Here is a 15,462-nt window from a genome sequence, read left to right on the forward strand (position 1 = left end):
CATAAAAGCCTGACAACACCAAGTCACCGAGGGGCTCGCACACAGCGTGCCGATGGGGAGGAGGAGGAGGAGGAGGAGGAAGGCACAGGGGGGTGCTCCCAGCCCCTGCCCCCCGGCCTCGCACCCACCTGTCCCTGGGGTCGATCCAGCTGGTCTGCTTGGTGTTGTGGTCAATGTAGAAGACTTTGCCGTCGTAATCCCTCGCCTCCTCCCAGCCATCGGGTAAGGGGAGCTGCCCATTCCCCGCTTTCCTAGGCATGGTCGGCGGGCGGGGGTAGCTGCTCCATAGGGACGGAAAGAAAGAAGGGAAGCGGGAAAAGCCCCCGCCCGGGCCGGGGAGGCCGGGGGACGCGCTGGGGGGAGCCCGGCGAAGCCTGGGGGGCCGCCGGCTCTCAGTCCACCATGTCGGGGCGGGCGGCAGCCCGGGTCAGGCTTCCCGGCGGAGCCCAGCTGCCGTCTGGGCGCGGGTGCGGGGAGCCCGGCTGAGCCCCGGGCGGCCGCGGCCGCCGCTCATTAGCATGAGATTAGCATCCCGCTCATCTGCATGCACATTCCTCCCGCCGCATTCCTCGCGGTTAACCCTGACGGCGCTGCCCGCCGACACCGCGCCGGGCCCCGAGCGGGGCGGGACGAGGAGCGAGGCAGGAAAATGCCCGGCGTGGGGAAGGGGCAGGGGCAGGGGACGGGCGAGGCGGAGAGGGAGGCCCCGCGGCTCCCCCGCGGGCCGGCTTCCCGCACCGCTCCGCCGCCCCGAGCCCTCTGCCCCCCGGCTGCCCCAAGCCCTTTGTCTGAGGGCCGGGGGCCGGCCCCGCGTCTGGGGCTGGCCCCGGGGGCTGTCCCGGCCCCTCAGGGCACGTCTGGGGGCAGCCTCGCCCGTACCTCGCTGCCCCGGGTCGTGGCCGCCCCCACGGAGCTCCCCTCGGCCTCCCGTCGGGGTTGGCGAGAGGTATTTGTGCCTCACGAGCTGGGCTTCGCAGCCCTGGGGGGGCGTTCAGGTGGGCTCGCTCTGAGCCGTGCCAAGGCTCAAGGGTTGGGGAGAGGACGCTGAGGTTTAAAATACCTAAGGTTTTCTTTTTCACTTCAGTTTTCAACTTTTCTCCTCTAATCCAAACTTTTCTTTCTTTCTTTTTAAACAGAAACACCAGCAGAGAATGTCTATGTACTGTGTGCACAGAGCCATCCCGGCCTGCAAAGCAGCCGCCTATGTTGCATTAAGTATAGAAAGCAGGTGTGAGTTACTCTACGTTTATCTCATGTTTGCCACAGGAGAAGAGCATGTGAGGCTAGTTACCATGGCTCAGCTGATAGAAGGTAACTTAATGAGCTCTATTCATTTGCATGTGTATCTGATTCCTGAGATTTGGTACCACAAGTGGAGCACCAGTGGTAGAGTATGGCTGTAGTTTAGTGTCTGGAACTCCTAGGAAACCCAACTTTTTTTCTATTTTCCAGAATATGTTGTCTCTTTCCACCTAGCTGTTACTGGATTAAACAAAATTTTCCTGGGAGAGAGGGGTCTGGAATCCAGATCTGTCTTCTCCTTTCCTTCTTTCTTAAATCTGCTTGCCTACTCTATTATAGCTCCATTTAGCACTCAGCTTTATGAATTATTCTTCTGATACAAATTATACTTATTAAGAACCGGACTTGTCCGCTGCCTAACAGGGTTTTGGATTCCACTTCAGTGGCCAGATACCTAACCATTAGGCATTGCAGGAACTAATTTGCAAGCATCTAACTCCCATTGTTGGTTCTGCTCCCAAATAGAAAAAAAAAAAATACCATCAAGATATGACTTTAATTTAGCTAATTACCAATCTGGTTAAGACCTATGTAATTTTAGTCACTCTAATTATTTTATTCTGTAATACTAATCTGCTTTTCTATCTCTGCAAATGGTTTTTATGCTTCCCAAAAAACACGTGTTTGTTAAGCTCCAGACTATCTTAAAGTTTTTATTTTCACGTCTGCTGAATTAAGGTGATGTGCAATGAAAGTACATACTCAATATAAGGCCCTGGTGATTAACAGTGGAGAAAAACTGAGCTGTCCTAACCTCTGGATCTCTGTCAGGGTTCAGCTACAGAAAGTAACAGGATCATTGCCTATTAAAGTAACAGACTCATTCATTTTCATTGAGAGTATTAAGTTTCAGTCAGCTGATTGGTTCATAAAGTCCAGTCTTTTTTTCCATCAGTGTAAAGAAGCACTTTTACTATCCATTGACATTTGTGTCTCTTCCAATAGTCTAATTTTATAAACTTGCTTTTAGGTGACATCCTGCAGTGAGAAAGTACATGTAGCAATTATGGGACAGGATAAGCTGGATTTCTTTTTCCATTTTAAAGTTTAGTTTGCTTTATCAATGAGGCTTCTTGTTATGTAAGCTGAAAAAAGCTACAGAGGATATTCTTTTCTCTGAACCTAGCTGCCAGTTACTTATCTTTGGCATTAATAAGAGGCTTTTATAATGGTACAGCCTTTTTCATTCTGAAAAAGGAGGCCTGCTATACAGCAACATTCCTGTTTTCCTACCCTCTAAACAATCCACACAAAAAAAACCACATGCAGTTAGAAAATTTGTAGTATCAAGCCAAAACTGAACTGTCATTTCCCCCAAAGTTAATTATGACATCTGAAGTAGTAACTAATCCCTATTCTATGTCACCACCACAGCAGTCCAAACCACATCTGTTTTTTTATTGGTCAGATGAGATCCACATGGTTGTTGAGCTGATTTCTAACTGTCCTTGAAGTAAAACCTCTCATCAGAAAACATCAACACTTTCATTTGTACAAACAGGTAGAAATGGTACTTCTTAATTTTTGTGAATAAATGTATTAAGACCACTGCATACTTGTCTACACTTGTGGGTGCATATACAGATGTGCTTACACTTAAATGCAAACTATTACGTGGTGAGTGTTAGGCTTTCTCTGTCCCCCCTCCACTTTCTGTTGTTTGAGTACTTCATCATATTTGCAGTCAAGAGTCCACAGTCCAGAATACCAATTTAGAATTACTTAGAAATTACAATAGTTGAAGTCATACTGACAAAAAGTAGGTAATATTTGTGTAAATAAATGCCAGACCTTTATTGTTACCATAACATTTAGAAGAACATTTAGCTTTTTAAATGTCTGCTTTTGCTGTAGGTAACAGATACTAACTATCATCCTGTTTCCTGCTATTTTTTTTGCAATTTGAACTGGTGGAAAATAGTTTCTTCCACTATCCTTCGATATTCTTTCTTATATTTAATATAAGAAGGTAGAAGAAAGTTCATAATGACCCTTTTTAGCCTAAAATATGCTATAAATTTTAACTAAAAGTAGTTTTGCAAGTATACCTCCTACATCTCAACTGATAACCTTCCTAGCATGTTGTGCTGACATTGTCAGCTGACAGCATACCACAGATTGTTTGGCTTAATTGCATAAGACAGAATAGTTCAGAAGATGTAAGCATGCTTTATTCAAAACAGAAGGGTGCATATGTAGGAGTTGTCTGAAAGCACAGAGTAATGTAGCTTTGGCATGACTTAAGTATTTATTTGTAAATATGATTAATAACAAGATAGGCTCAATGAAAAGGAGCTAATTGTTCCCTGTTTTGCTTTGTGCATGCATGTTGAACTTCTTCAGACCTGTTAACATTAGAAGTAGTACATAGTTAAGGGACTGAGTTAAAGGGAATTAGATTTGTAACCATTTTGTGTCCTTTCTACTTCACTCTTGTCAGCTAGAAGGAGAAAAAATGAAAGCTTGGAACACAAGAACAGAGGTTGCTGAACCCAGAAAGGGGTAAATAGTTGTGCCCCTGTCATGTAACAAGAAGCATTCCCTACTCCAGACTGTACTAGCGTAGTTAATCTGCTGTTCCCTGCTTACTTCTTGATTCACGGTAAAGCTGTTTCTGGGACTAACTGTGACTATAAAAAAAAAAAAAGGCATGTTAGTACCCTATCTCTCTATAACAAAAGACTCCCTTAACTTGATGATTCTCCAAACTGATGTCCCTGAAGAAATTTACAGCTGTTACAGCCCTAACTCATACTATCCATAAATGGCTCTGAATCAAGAGCCACAGCTGTCTCCCTGAAAATCTACATAGTTCAGTCTCTGCTGCTTTCAAACAGAATTTGAATGCAGGATGAATTATGAAATATGCTGACAGAATTAATCTCTGGAAACATATGACAAAAATGTTTGAATATATATGTATTAGTTATGTTGCTATTTTTTTAGACACTTAAACACTGTACAAACCAATTTGGACAGCCAATCTGACTTCCTTGACATATAGCTATAGTAAAATTGTAAAAAAAAAAAAAAAGTCAATATTTTCAGCATTATAAATACTGACTTATTTTTTTATAAGCACAGTGATTTTTTCTAAGATGGCTACATCTTCAAAAACAAAACAAAAACTACCACCAAAAACAAACAACCAAAAAAAAGGAAAGAAAAAACCCCAATAACTAAGACTCCTTTGTGCCAGAAGATTTTTATTTTTAATAATGGTTTTAAAAGTCCTGTAAAGCAAAACAGTGTACATGGTGGAGGGAGGAAAGGCGGAGGAGTGCTACTTTTACTATTGTCAGCTTCTTATGCATGGATACGGCTGAGAGTAAAAGATCTTTGAATAATATTGTTTCTAGTTGAACTTATGATGAAACTGCAGAAGCAGTGGAGCCAGTGAACAGCTTTGATAATGCTTATGCTCATTCAGTTTTTCTCTTTACTCCAAAGCTTTCTCTTTCCCCTGATTTTCAATTGGACCACTTGCTGCTAAAATAGGATGTCCTACAAAGACTTTCCAGAATATTACTGAAAAAGCCCATACAGGGTTCTTCAAATGAATATATACATATGTATATATGTTCATCATATATTTATACATGTGAGCTTTTTCAAAACTTTGGCCGCCTTCTTGCTTTCAGGTAGATGTAAAAGAAAATCATAAGAAATTACACATTTTGAGTCCTTGAAGGCATAGTTCTAATCCCATACATCTGAAAATAAGTGCACAGAAGAATTTTAACTGATTGTTAGTCAGATTAAAAGTTTAGGGTAGGTACAGTAGAAATTATGTGGTAATAGGATTGCCCGAAGCTTAACTATGGAAATGTGAGTAATGTTTTCATGATAAAAATCTTAAACTCAGCCCTCTTTAAACCACTCATTAAAACTAACTCAGCATTCAGTTCTGTTAACTCTGATTCATGCTGCTGAAATATCAGCAGTATTGCTGTGGACAAAGCAAAAAGAAGATGGATAATTTTAGAATCATAGAATCATAGAATATCCTGAGTTGGAAGGGACCCTTAAGGATCATCAAGTCCAACTCTTGACACCGCACAGGTCTACCCAAAAGTTCAGACAATGTGACTAAGTGCACAGTCCAATCTCTTCTTAAATTCAGACAGGCTCAGTGCAGTGACCACTTCCCTGGGGAGCCCGTTCCAGTGTGCAACCACCCTCTCTGTGAAGAACCCCCTCCTGATGTCAAGCCTAAATTTCCCCTGAGGTTAATCAGAGAGGTTAATGAAAGTTTCTTGATGCAGTCTTGGTACATATTCTTGCTGTTAATATCTTCATAATCTCTGTATTTTTTTTAAATGATCTCTCTCATGTATACAAATTTAACTTTCGTACATTTCATTGTATCTGGAATTGCAGTGTCTTTCGCTGCTGTCTAATGACTTTGGAGAATCACAAAGGCATGCCCAGTCAGCCAAGGAGGTTCTCAAGAGCTTGGCCTTCTCTTTTGGCCATGTAGGGCAGAAATAGACCAGCAGTAGAGGGACTCAATGAAGAATGAAAAAGTTTCCCAACATCAGCTCCTTTGGTGGACAGCAATTAATTTCTTCAAGTATTTAAGATACTCCAACAAGATTTACAGAGCTAATGCTTTTAACAGTCCCTTTCTACTGGTGCAAGGAGTAAGAGCTCCCACCACGGCAAGGAGAAAGCACGTATGTCTGCTGTGTTGTATCTAAAGGAGGCAATGGATGAAATACAAAAAGGAATGTTTTATCAATAACATTCTCAAGTATTACTCTCTTCTATATCATCCGTGTACTTCTAGAAACACAGTGCAGTGATGAAGTGGACTGGATTAATTGCTTGAGTATTTAAGATTTGCATTACAAAAAAGTGATCTGACTGAGTAAGAGAGTTAAAGAACCTGTTTTCATAACAAATGAAAGTATTTTTCAAAACACACAACCAGTACAAACCCAGCAAACTTCTATATGAAAAAAATGCTTCTTTTCTCTTCCACCCACTTCCTACCTCTTGTTTTCCCTTCCAAAAAGTGCAGTTCCTTTGCATGAATACAAGGTATTTTGACTTCTGTCCTGTTCTGACACCAAGCAAACCCCAATTCTGTCTGATTGCTAACAGAGGCTAGAAACTATGTTGCAAAAATGAAATCTCAGAGCTTGTTCAAATCTGTATCAAGAATGAGACTGATGCATCAACACCAAGATTTAGCACTTCTGGACTGCTAGAGGCGTTGCTGAGTTGTGCTATTCATCCCATGGCAATTTTCATTCCAGTTTGGTATCTAAAACCCAGGATCCCAATAAAAAGTTCTCAAGATCACGGCATAGTATTACTATCTTCGCTTTGTGGTGGACATACCAAAAGAAATGTGTTAAGTGACTTGATAGAGTAAAAAATACCTAAATGAAATAGGATAGGAATGAGAACATAGATGCTTTCAGCTGCTGAGCTGAATCTGTCGAACTGTACTGTGTCATTTTTATTATTTCAATATGTGGTCTCAGAAATACTTGGGATAAGCTTTCTTATCACAAGGAAAAGATTATAATTCATACAAAAATTCCTTTTATTTTGTATCTAATTCCCAGGTAAAATATGGTGTATAAAAGCTAAGCTATAAAGTCCATATGGTGAAACATATGTTATGAAATACCCATGTCCACATATAAGACACATTACACTATTCCTACAGCTCTCTCCTTTGGATTTTTTGGTGGAACAACATTGCAAAAGCATAAATTGCTATACTTGTGTGTTCATAAATGAAATGCAGTAATAAAGAAACAACCTCTAACAGTGTAAAAGATTGCATTAGATAATAATTCAAGGAAAATAATTCAAAGCTAGGCAAAGTCTGCAAAATTGAAGTATTAAAACATAATCCTTGGACTGAAATATCAGAGCTGTTGCTGATAATCAGCTGTTTTGTAAAGGTGTGAATGTAAAACCTAAGGATATACAGTTGATGCTTACAGCTGAGGAATCACAGGATGGTTGAGGTTGGAAGGCACCTCTGGATGTCATCTGGCCCAACCGCCCTGCTCAAGTAGGAGCACCTGGAGCATGTTGCCCAGGTGGCTTAGGAAGATCTCCAAGGATGGAGACTCCACAACTTGTGTGGGCAACCTGTGCCAGAGCTTGGTGATGCTCACAGTGAAAAGATTTTTTCCTGATGTTCAGAGGGGAACTACTGTGCTTGAGTTTGTACACGTTGCCTCTTGAAGAGTGAAGGGTGTGAAGATTCCCCCAGATCCTTCTCAAGGCTGAACAGTCCCAGCTCTCCCAGCCTTTCCTCTTAAGAGAGATGCTTTAGTCTCTTTGTTATCTTCATGGCCCTTTATTGGACTCTCTCCAGTATGCCCGGGTCTGTCTTGTACTGGGGAGCCCAGAACTGGGGACAACACTCCAGGCGTGGTGTCACCAATGCTGAGTGGAGAAGAATCGCATCCCTTGACCTGCTGACAACACTCATCCTATCATAGCCCAGGGTGCTGTAAGGACACCTGCTGGTCCATGGTCAGCTTTTTGTCCACCAGGACCCCCAGGTCTCTTTTAGCAGAGCTGTGTTCCAGCCGGCTGGCCTGGAACATGTAATTGTGCATGAGACTATTCCTCCCCTTGTGCAGGACTTTGCACTTGCCTTTGCTCAACTTCACGAGGTTCCTGTTAGCCCTACTTTAAAGAACACAAAAGAGTGGCACATAATTCAAACATACCAAAACAAATAAAGTGCTATGCTGCAAATACACTTCTTGAATTCTAGAGCAGAAGTGTCCCAGCAAGTGAACCCCTGGATGTTTAGACTTAGTGCTGATTTCCTTTTTGGTCTAGCTAGGCAATTAGAAAAAGAGTTACAGGGCAAGAGCTATACTCAGGTTATATGTAACCACTAGCTATAGGTTTCAAGATGTTGTTAAGAAAAAACAAAGTTCTGACCGATAAAAATGTATATTTTTAAAGTTTTAGGTTGTTTTCATAGGTCATGAACAGATTAATGCAAGCTTTTGTTTGTTTTGGTAAGAGGAGGAAAAGAAATATGCTGGGGCGGGGGAGAAGAAGGTAAGGAGTTGCTTATTAAAAGAGATTTCTGTGAGTCAAAGAAATCCCTGAAGGAAAACATGTTTCAAAAAAAAAAAAAAATCTCAAAAAGAACATAGAAAATTCTGAAAGCACATATATGCAGATTTTATGTGTCCATAACACCACATCAAATATTAACATTTTTCTGCATATATCTCTGAGACATCTTTTTCGGTGTCTCAGTGTAAATGAAGAAAAGGTACAAACAGAGAAAACTTGGTGGCTTCAGAACACTGCTGTAATGAACCTGTAGTGCTACTCCTGCCCTTCATCCTAAAAGCCATGAAAGAAAAAATAGTCTACACTGCCTTTTAATGCAGCAGAGGCCTCTTGCAAGTCAGTTTGTTTAATCTCCCTTCTCAATATTCCACATCTGTGGAATATACTTCTCTAGCCATCTCATTTTAATAACATATTCTAATCCATTAAACTCGCTCTGGTAAGCTTTCAGTGAACCATGACATTTCCAAATCAAAGTAAAATCAAAGGCCTTAAACCAGACTGCAGAGCTAAAATTCTCTTTCATATCCCTTTTGCTTTATTTACAGAAGACTCATATGTTCAAATATACCAAATCAACCTGACAGAATAATTATGATGTCTTGTCATGTCATATTTTTGGAAACAATGTCAAATAATGACCTAAAGAACCTGCAGAAAACTAAGAAATAGCAAAAACAACAACAACACAAACAACAAAGCAAAAACCAAAGTCAAACAATTATATATGTAAGACAGCCTGTAATTAGTATGTCAAAACTTTCTATTTCCTCTCCAACTTTATGGGACAGTTGATACTTTTGTAGCACCATTGGGAAATCCTCTTTTAGTCAGGCCCATGACTTAAAATCCTCAGCATGACTCCCCATGCCAAACGCCATCTAGCTGGATACAGGGCAAATTCTGTCAATGCCAGGATATGCCAGGGTTTCATCACCTCTGCAAAACCTTTCTTTTCCAGACTAGCATTGGGATCTAATCTACGTTGGTTGTTACATGGGATTTCTGAGATACGAGATTGTCTCAAAGTGTAGCTAGGCTTATCAATATTTTTAATGTGAATCTGTTTGAGCAACTTGTTCCAGGACAAACTGCAGAAGTATGTTTTCTCAAAAGGAGACGCATGTCAGTTAGGAAGAAAACTACATTACTAAAGTAAATAAGGATAATGGAATACCAAACCAAATAGAAAAAGTCTTTTTTAGGGTTGCCTTCAAATGACTGCAGGAAACCCAAATAGCTAAATGCTACTAACTTGAATTTTTATTTGAAGCAAGTCAAGCAAGTGATTTTTGCATCATCTTCAAATATTGGATTTTAATTACATTGCTTCATACATAGCTGAATTAAACATAGCTGTAGAAAAGAGGTAAACATTTCCATGTCAGAATTCTCCACTCTTGTGTTTTGTCAGACCTATTTAAATCTTTCTTTTTTTCACAAGTGAAACTGACTGTTTCTATTTTACAAATGTACATAATGTGATCAAATTGCTTCCTAATCTTCTCTTTGGTAAGATTTCACTCTATAGCTCAGTTTCCAGTCCATTAATGATTTTCACTTCTCTTCTCTGACTCCACTCCAATTAAAGGAGATTTTTCTTCAGTTTAAATTATCAAAAATATAAACAACAGTCACACTAGTGTCAAATATAGGGATATGTGGCATCTCTCCTCTTCTACTATAGATTCCATGGTTTTTTTTTGTCCACAGGATTAACTCCTGCCACAGCACCTCACCAAGGATTACTGCTGTGATTTAAGCTCTTCTTCTGTGTTATGGATTCTCAGGTCTAAGCTCGCCATCCTCCAAGGATAGCCTGCATACTTGTTTCTCAGATGTGTGACTTAATGTTTGTACAGTATTATTTACTTTTGACCAGTGTATTCCAAAGCTCTAGTGCCAGTCCCAGTTCCATCACAATGTTTTTTTGATTTATTGTTAGAATGGGAAGTATTTTATCAGCATCATTTATTAATATTTAATGTGCCTTTTCCCCAGCTGCAAGACAGAAGCATTCCATGAGCACGCCTGCGTTTTCCTGCATTATTTATAATTTTATTACTTCCATCCAGGAATGGACCCATACCATTGGTGATATCAGAACTATACAAAATCAAAATACAGGACTGAAAGTGGACCTATCTTCTTGAGCTCTGCATTCTGTGCAAGTTGACATACATCTTAAGGTTTTCCAAGCAAGGATTTGTATATACCTTTATGTTATTCCATTCTGATTAAATTAATGTAGCGATAAAAATTTTAAAAAGGTTATTTTACTTTAGTCACAATGTTTAGTGTAATACCATCCATTAATCTTAAAATCCACAAAATTTATCTGGGAAGGCCACAAAATTTCCCATATTTTTTTCAAAAATAAGGGCTAATTGCTATAATACTATCAAGAATACCATTCTAGACCTTACTTCAGCACTGCTGCTCTTGGTACCTCATTGGTACTGCTTTTCACAATGTGTAATGTTAAACTAACTGCAAAATAATGTGGACTATCTTTCTATTGGTTAGTCTGGAATTGTTTTGTAAAAAATACAGTAACTGTGTTTCTATAAGGTAATTTTGGAACCCAAGAAAACATAATAAAAAAGCTGGGCTTAGAGAAAATCTTTAATCTTGAGTTCCTTCTGCTAAAGACCTATTTGACATTTTACCAAATCTGAGGACTTTTCATTTCTCATCTATTCCCAGATGACCCTTCCTTTCTGAACCCTCCTCCCTCTCCAAAAATCTTGCTCGCCTTTCCTTCAGGGCCGGCTTGACAAACAGATGTAGTGGTAAAGGATTATCACTTATGCTGCTGCTCTGACTCACCCAGTCTGCCCGGAAGAGCTATCCTAAGAGCACAGAAATGAACACAACCCTTTGCTGTAGCATGTCAGAGTCTGGGCATTTTCCTGCCCTATTTGAGCTTTATGTCTCAAATTAATGAACACGTACTATTTCCCACACCCCAGGATTTTAGAGGGAACTTTCTGAGCCAGCATCCTGTGACATTAGAAAGCAGCAGACCGGGTTGGTCTCTGGAGGAGCAGCACCTGGAGCTCTCCTTCCTGCTGGAAGCAGTAGGGACAGCACTAGATATTTTGCCTCCTGGACCATGGAAACGGGCAGCTTCTGCCTTGGCAGCCAGGCTCCATTGCTTCACTGAGCGGGCCTGACTGGTTGCATTCTCATCCTGCTGCCATCTGCACGGTGTTAAGTAGGGAGGATGCTGGCATGCCTCTCTCCTCTTAGCAAAGCAGATTAACAGGGCTTTGCTCATTGCTCAAGGTTTCATGTTTTCTGCAGACATTACAAGAGGTATTATGCATACCAAGATCTACTTTCAAACTTCCTTCCAAACCACTAGCCTAAGCTTTTGACAAGTACTGATTACCATCTGATAATTTCAAAATAATAATATTATTCCAGAGGGTTCTAAAATCAAGTTTAAGTTTAAAACGGGTGCAGGGAGGGAATGAATCAGAGTCAATTGTGTTAATACATTAATTACACTAATACTAATAAATTTATATGTTTAAATTAAAATATCCAGGTTTATACTATTAAATCCAGAGGGCAAAAAAGTGTTGCAAACAGGTGAACAAAAGTTTTCCCCTGGCAGGATAAAATCATGCGAAGCAAAGGATTCACAGTGTTTCAGAAAGCCTGAGGAAGTTTCAGAGTTCAGTCTTTCTAGCCTATTCCTAACAGATTCAAATGTGTCTGTATGCTTAGATTTTAAGATAGCATGTGGATAACAGGTCATGCATGTGCATTTAGGGTGTTTTGGAGGAGCTGAACTTTGTAAATTAGCAGATGCTTGGAAGCATAGCGAAATACCGTTTGAAGTTAAATAGTAAAAACAATAGTATGCATGTACATTTACAATTTGACAATACATTAGATTTTGCTATTCTCTCCTAAGAATGATACCTTTAATCTCTTGCTGCATCTGAACATTCATTTGACAAACATAACCACAATTTTTTTCATCAATATTACAAAAACCGTGCCTCAAATAAAAATGTTGTTCTCATGGGACAAAACGTTAGATAATATATGCAGAAGTTACAGTAGCATCCAGGAGTTCGTATTTTGTAGCTGTTTTCATTAGGGAAAACCTTTATTAACATTTAGCATTTCTTTCATCAGCAAAGTGCTTTCAAAACATTTGCTAATTAAAACCTTTATATCTTTTAGACAGTAGAAGTGCCTTTTCCAGCCTGTACATGCAATGTAACTTATTTTATTAGTGGTTTGGTAATAAAGTCAGATAAACCTTTGATTTAATAATTAGCATTTATAGAGTGCTTTCTGCCTTCAAAGCACTTTGCAAACATTAACTAATTAATTCTTGCAACTCCCCTGTAATTTGGGGATGCAAGCATATTCGTATACATTTGCATGTAGTTTAGGGAAGAAAGTATTATCTGAGGCATTTTGTGAAACAAGAGAATTAAGACATATAAATTAAGTTATTCACTTAAGTCCACAAAGACAGAAACACTGTCGGAGTAGGAACTGAAACCAAATTATTCTCCTCACCCTCTCCCATTCTCTAATCACTCAGCTCTGGCAGTGATGGTGCTTGTGTAGGAATTCATGTAGTAGGTCTGCCTTTGCACGCTGGTCATCAGTCAAGGATGGGGTCACAGCAAAGGGTTGCAGCAAGGGCCAGAAGCTTCCAGCAGGCTACCAGTAATAAACTCTGCCCACGCTGATCCACCAGGTGTTGTCTCTCTGGTCATCACCATGATAGGAAAACAAAATTTAAAAAAAAGAAGTGGTATTCTGCTGACAGCTTCCTTTATTTCAGTCTCCAGGGTGGGTACAGCTTGGTATAAGTATGCGTCATTGTAAAAGAGGAATATAGTTTGTCCCCCTTTATTTTCTAATGTATTTACTGATTCGGTACATACAATAATACAGCTTTCTTTTCTACCTCAGCCCATCTAGCTAGGATGTTATACTGCATTTTAGTCACATGATAGACATGCACCTCCACATATGATATAGGTGGAATGAGAAGAGTATGGGCTCTAGGAGGGCTGCACCATAGACCATGGTATCAGAGGTCTATGAAGAGCAGGAAGGGTCATGTGCACTGTTTCAGCTCAGCAAAGCAAGTCAGCTCTCTTGACTTACAGACTTTAGGAAATTAAAACACGTAATGGCCTCTGACAAGGTTTCAGAATGAATGGCTTGTTTGTTTTTGCTAGATGTTGGGAATTCATATTGCTATATAGCTTTTTGTGTATTTTTGTTAGTGTATTTTTGTGTGAGTGATGATGTAGTAAGCCAGAAATGGGTTGCTTCACTGCTGTGTTTCAGTTTCTCTTCAGCCAACATTTGAAAAATCCAAGAAACTTCAGGACATGTTTAATAGCCTGACTGAGCCAAGTTTTCACATGTCTTGGTGTCTTCTTCAGGCAAGAGAAACAGAGTGAAACAACAACAGTTATCTGGCTGCTTGCTAATGCACATTTCATCATTACATTCAGATAAACTATACAATTAAGTAATGCAGGAGGTTTGTAAAGATTAGAGAATTAGGGACTAAACATTCCTTGGTGGTCAGCTATTCGTTAAGAATTGAAGAGTAACTTTTTTGTGATTCTGTTTCTGTATGCCGAGTCTATCAAGTAAAGACTACTGGAAAACAGAAAAGTGCTGCAATTTGTATTTGGTGTGCCAAGCACTATTTCTCAAAGGAGATGAACAGATTTTTTTTTAATTTGTTATTTTATTGTATTTATAATTAGCCGTCTGGAAAAAAAAAAGTTCTCTTTTAGCATCTGCAGTGATGCATTGATTCTTTCATTACAGCAAATACACATGACCCCCGGTGTTCAACTGTAAACAATAATAGTTACTGGCTTCATTAGGAAGCTAGCAGATGGCTTATAAGTTCTCATGGTAGCTTTTATCCATTTGAGGCTTGCAGTGTGCAAATGTTTGTCTTTTAAACAGGATAAAACAATGTAAAAGGGGCCCTGTGCTTTGTTTTTATTAGTAGCAATTCATTTGGATTGTAGATTTGAATCTGATTGCACTGTCAATTTTTCCTGGCCGCAGGTGAAGTACTTGCTGGGCTTTGCCTGTGCCTCTGCGGCACTTCTGTACTAAAAGAAATGAGGTCAGGTATCGCTTCTGGTGTTTGGACAGAGTTGTACTTTTCCTAGTAGTATTCATGTTGCAAACTCCTTCCCTTCCCTTCCCTTCCCTTCCCTTCCCTTCCCTTCCCTTCCCTTCCCTTCCCTTCCCTTCCCTTCCCTTCCCTTCCCTTCCCTTCCCTTCCCTTCCCTTCCCTTCCCTTCCCTTCCCTTCCCTTCCCTTCCCTTCCCTTCCCTTCCCTTCCCTTCCCTTCCCTTCCCTTCCCTTCCCTTCCCTTCCCTTCCCTTCCCTTCCCTTCCCTTCCCTTCCCTTCCCTTCCCTTCCCTTCCCTTCCCTTCCCTTCCCTTCCCTTCCCTTCCCTATCAAGTGGTGCCCCCTTTCAGCAGAGAGGCAGCACTGCCTCTAGTTTACCCTACCTGGAATGGGAATCTGACCATGGAAACCATTGGTGCCATTTTGTCATTCTGAGTCTTTACTTACGCAGACAAGTTGTTGTGTGTGGTTTTGGAATACCTGACGAGTAGCAGCTCATCTTCTGTCATCGCCAATCTGGCGCCCAGAGTGTGATGAACTTCAGGATGCTTTCCTGATAGGCTGCACACAGGTGCAATGGCTGTCAAACCTAACCTCAACATCTCTTATGGAACTGCATGGAGCTATCTAAAGAGCAGTTAATCTTCAAAACATCTGGTAGAGTTCATAAGCTCTTTCAAATAACAGTTTTATTTTACTGTGTGAGACTTTGATAGCTTTTCTTCTACTTCTAATACAGGCTCTCGTGACTATTTTCATGTACTCAACTATGTTGATAGCTGGAATCAAGCCACGTTATTGAGAAATAGAAGCTGAGGGGCATACATTAGGAACCACCAGGTGTTAAATATCTTCACTTCTCTCTGAAAGCATAGACACATCTCAGTGCAACCTCTCTCAAAGTATTGCACCACTGTGTTTTCACTGGATCTGTACATGGAGGAG

General features: G+C 40.4%; 1 protein-coding gene and 1 long non-coding RNA gene across 3 annotated transcripts in view; one reads left to right on the forward strand and one right to left on the reverse strand.

Annotated features, from left to right (window-relative positions):
* Positions 1–931, reverse strand: part of WWC2 (WW and C2 domain containing 2) — a 99,625-nt gene extending 98,694 nt beyond the window's left edge. Inside the window, exon 1 of one of the 2 annotated variants that reach the window (XR_011808996.1) lies at positions 129–931. Coding sequence is in view for 1 of the 2 variants with exons in the window: in XM_038177940.2 (XP_038033868.1) it covers positions 129–259 (131 nt within the window). In the remaining variant the exon portion in view is untranslated. The remainder of the gene's footprint in view (positions 1–128) is intronic. The other variant, XM_038177940.2, reaches the window with a different exon arrangement.
* Positions 82–14,577, forward strand: LOC106020327 (uncharacterized). Its single transcript, XR_001195777.5, has 3 exons — positions 82–222; positions 1,137–1,311; positions 10,372–14,577. It is a non-coding gene; the product is annotated as an uncharacterized lncRNA (long non-coding RNA).
* Positions 14,578–15,462: the final 885 nt, after the last annotated feature.

The sequence above is a fragment of the Anas platyrhynchos genome, chromosome 4, assembly GCF_047663525.1.
Source record: "Anas platyrhynchos isolate ZD024472 breed Pekin duck chromosome 4, IASCAAS_PekinDuck_T2T, whole genome shotgun sequence".
Taxonomy (NCBI): domain Eukaryota; kingdom Metazoa; phylum Chordata; class Aves; order Anseriformes; family Anatidae; genus Anas; species Anas platyrhynchos.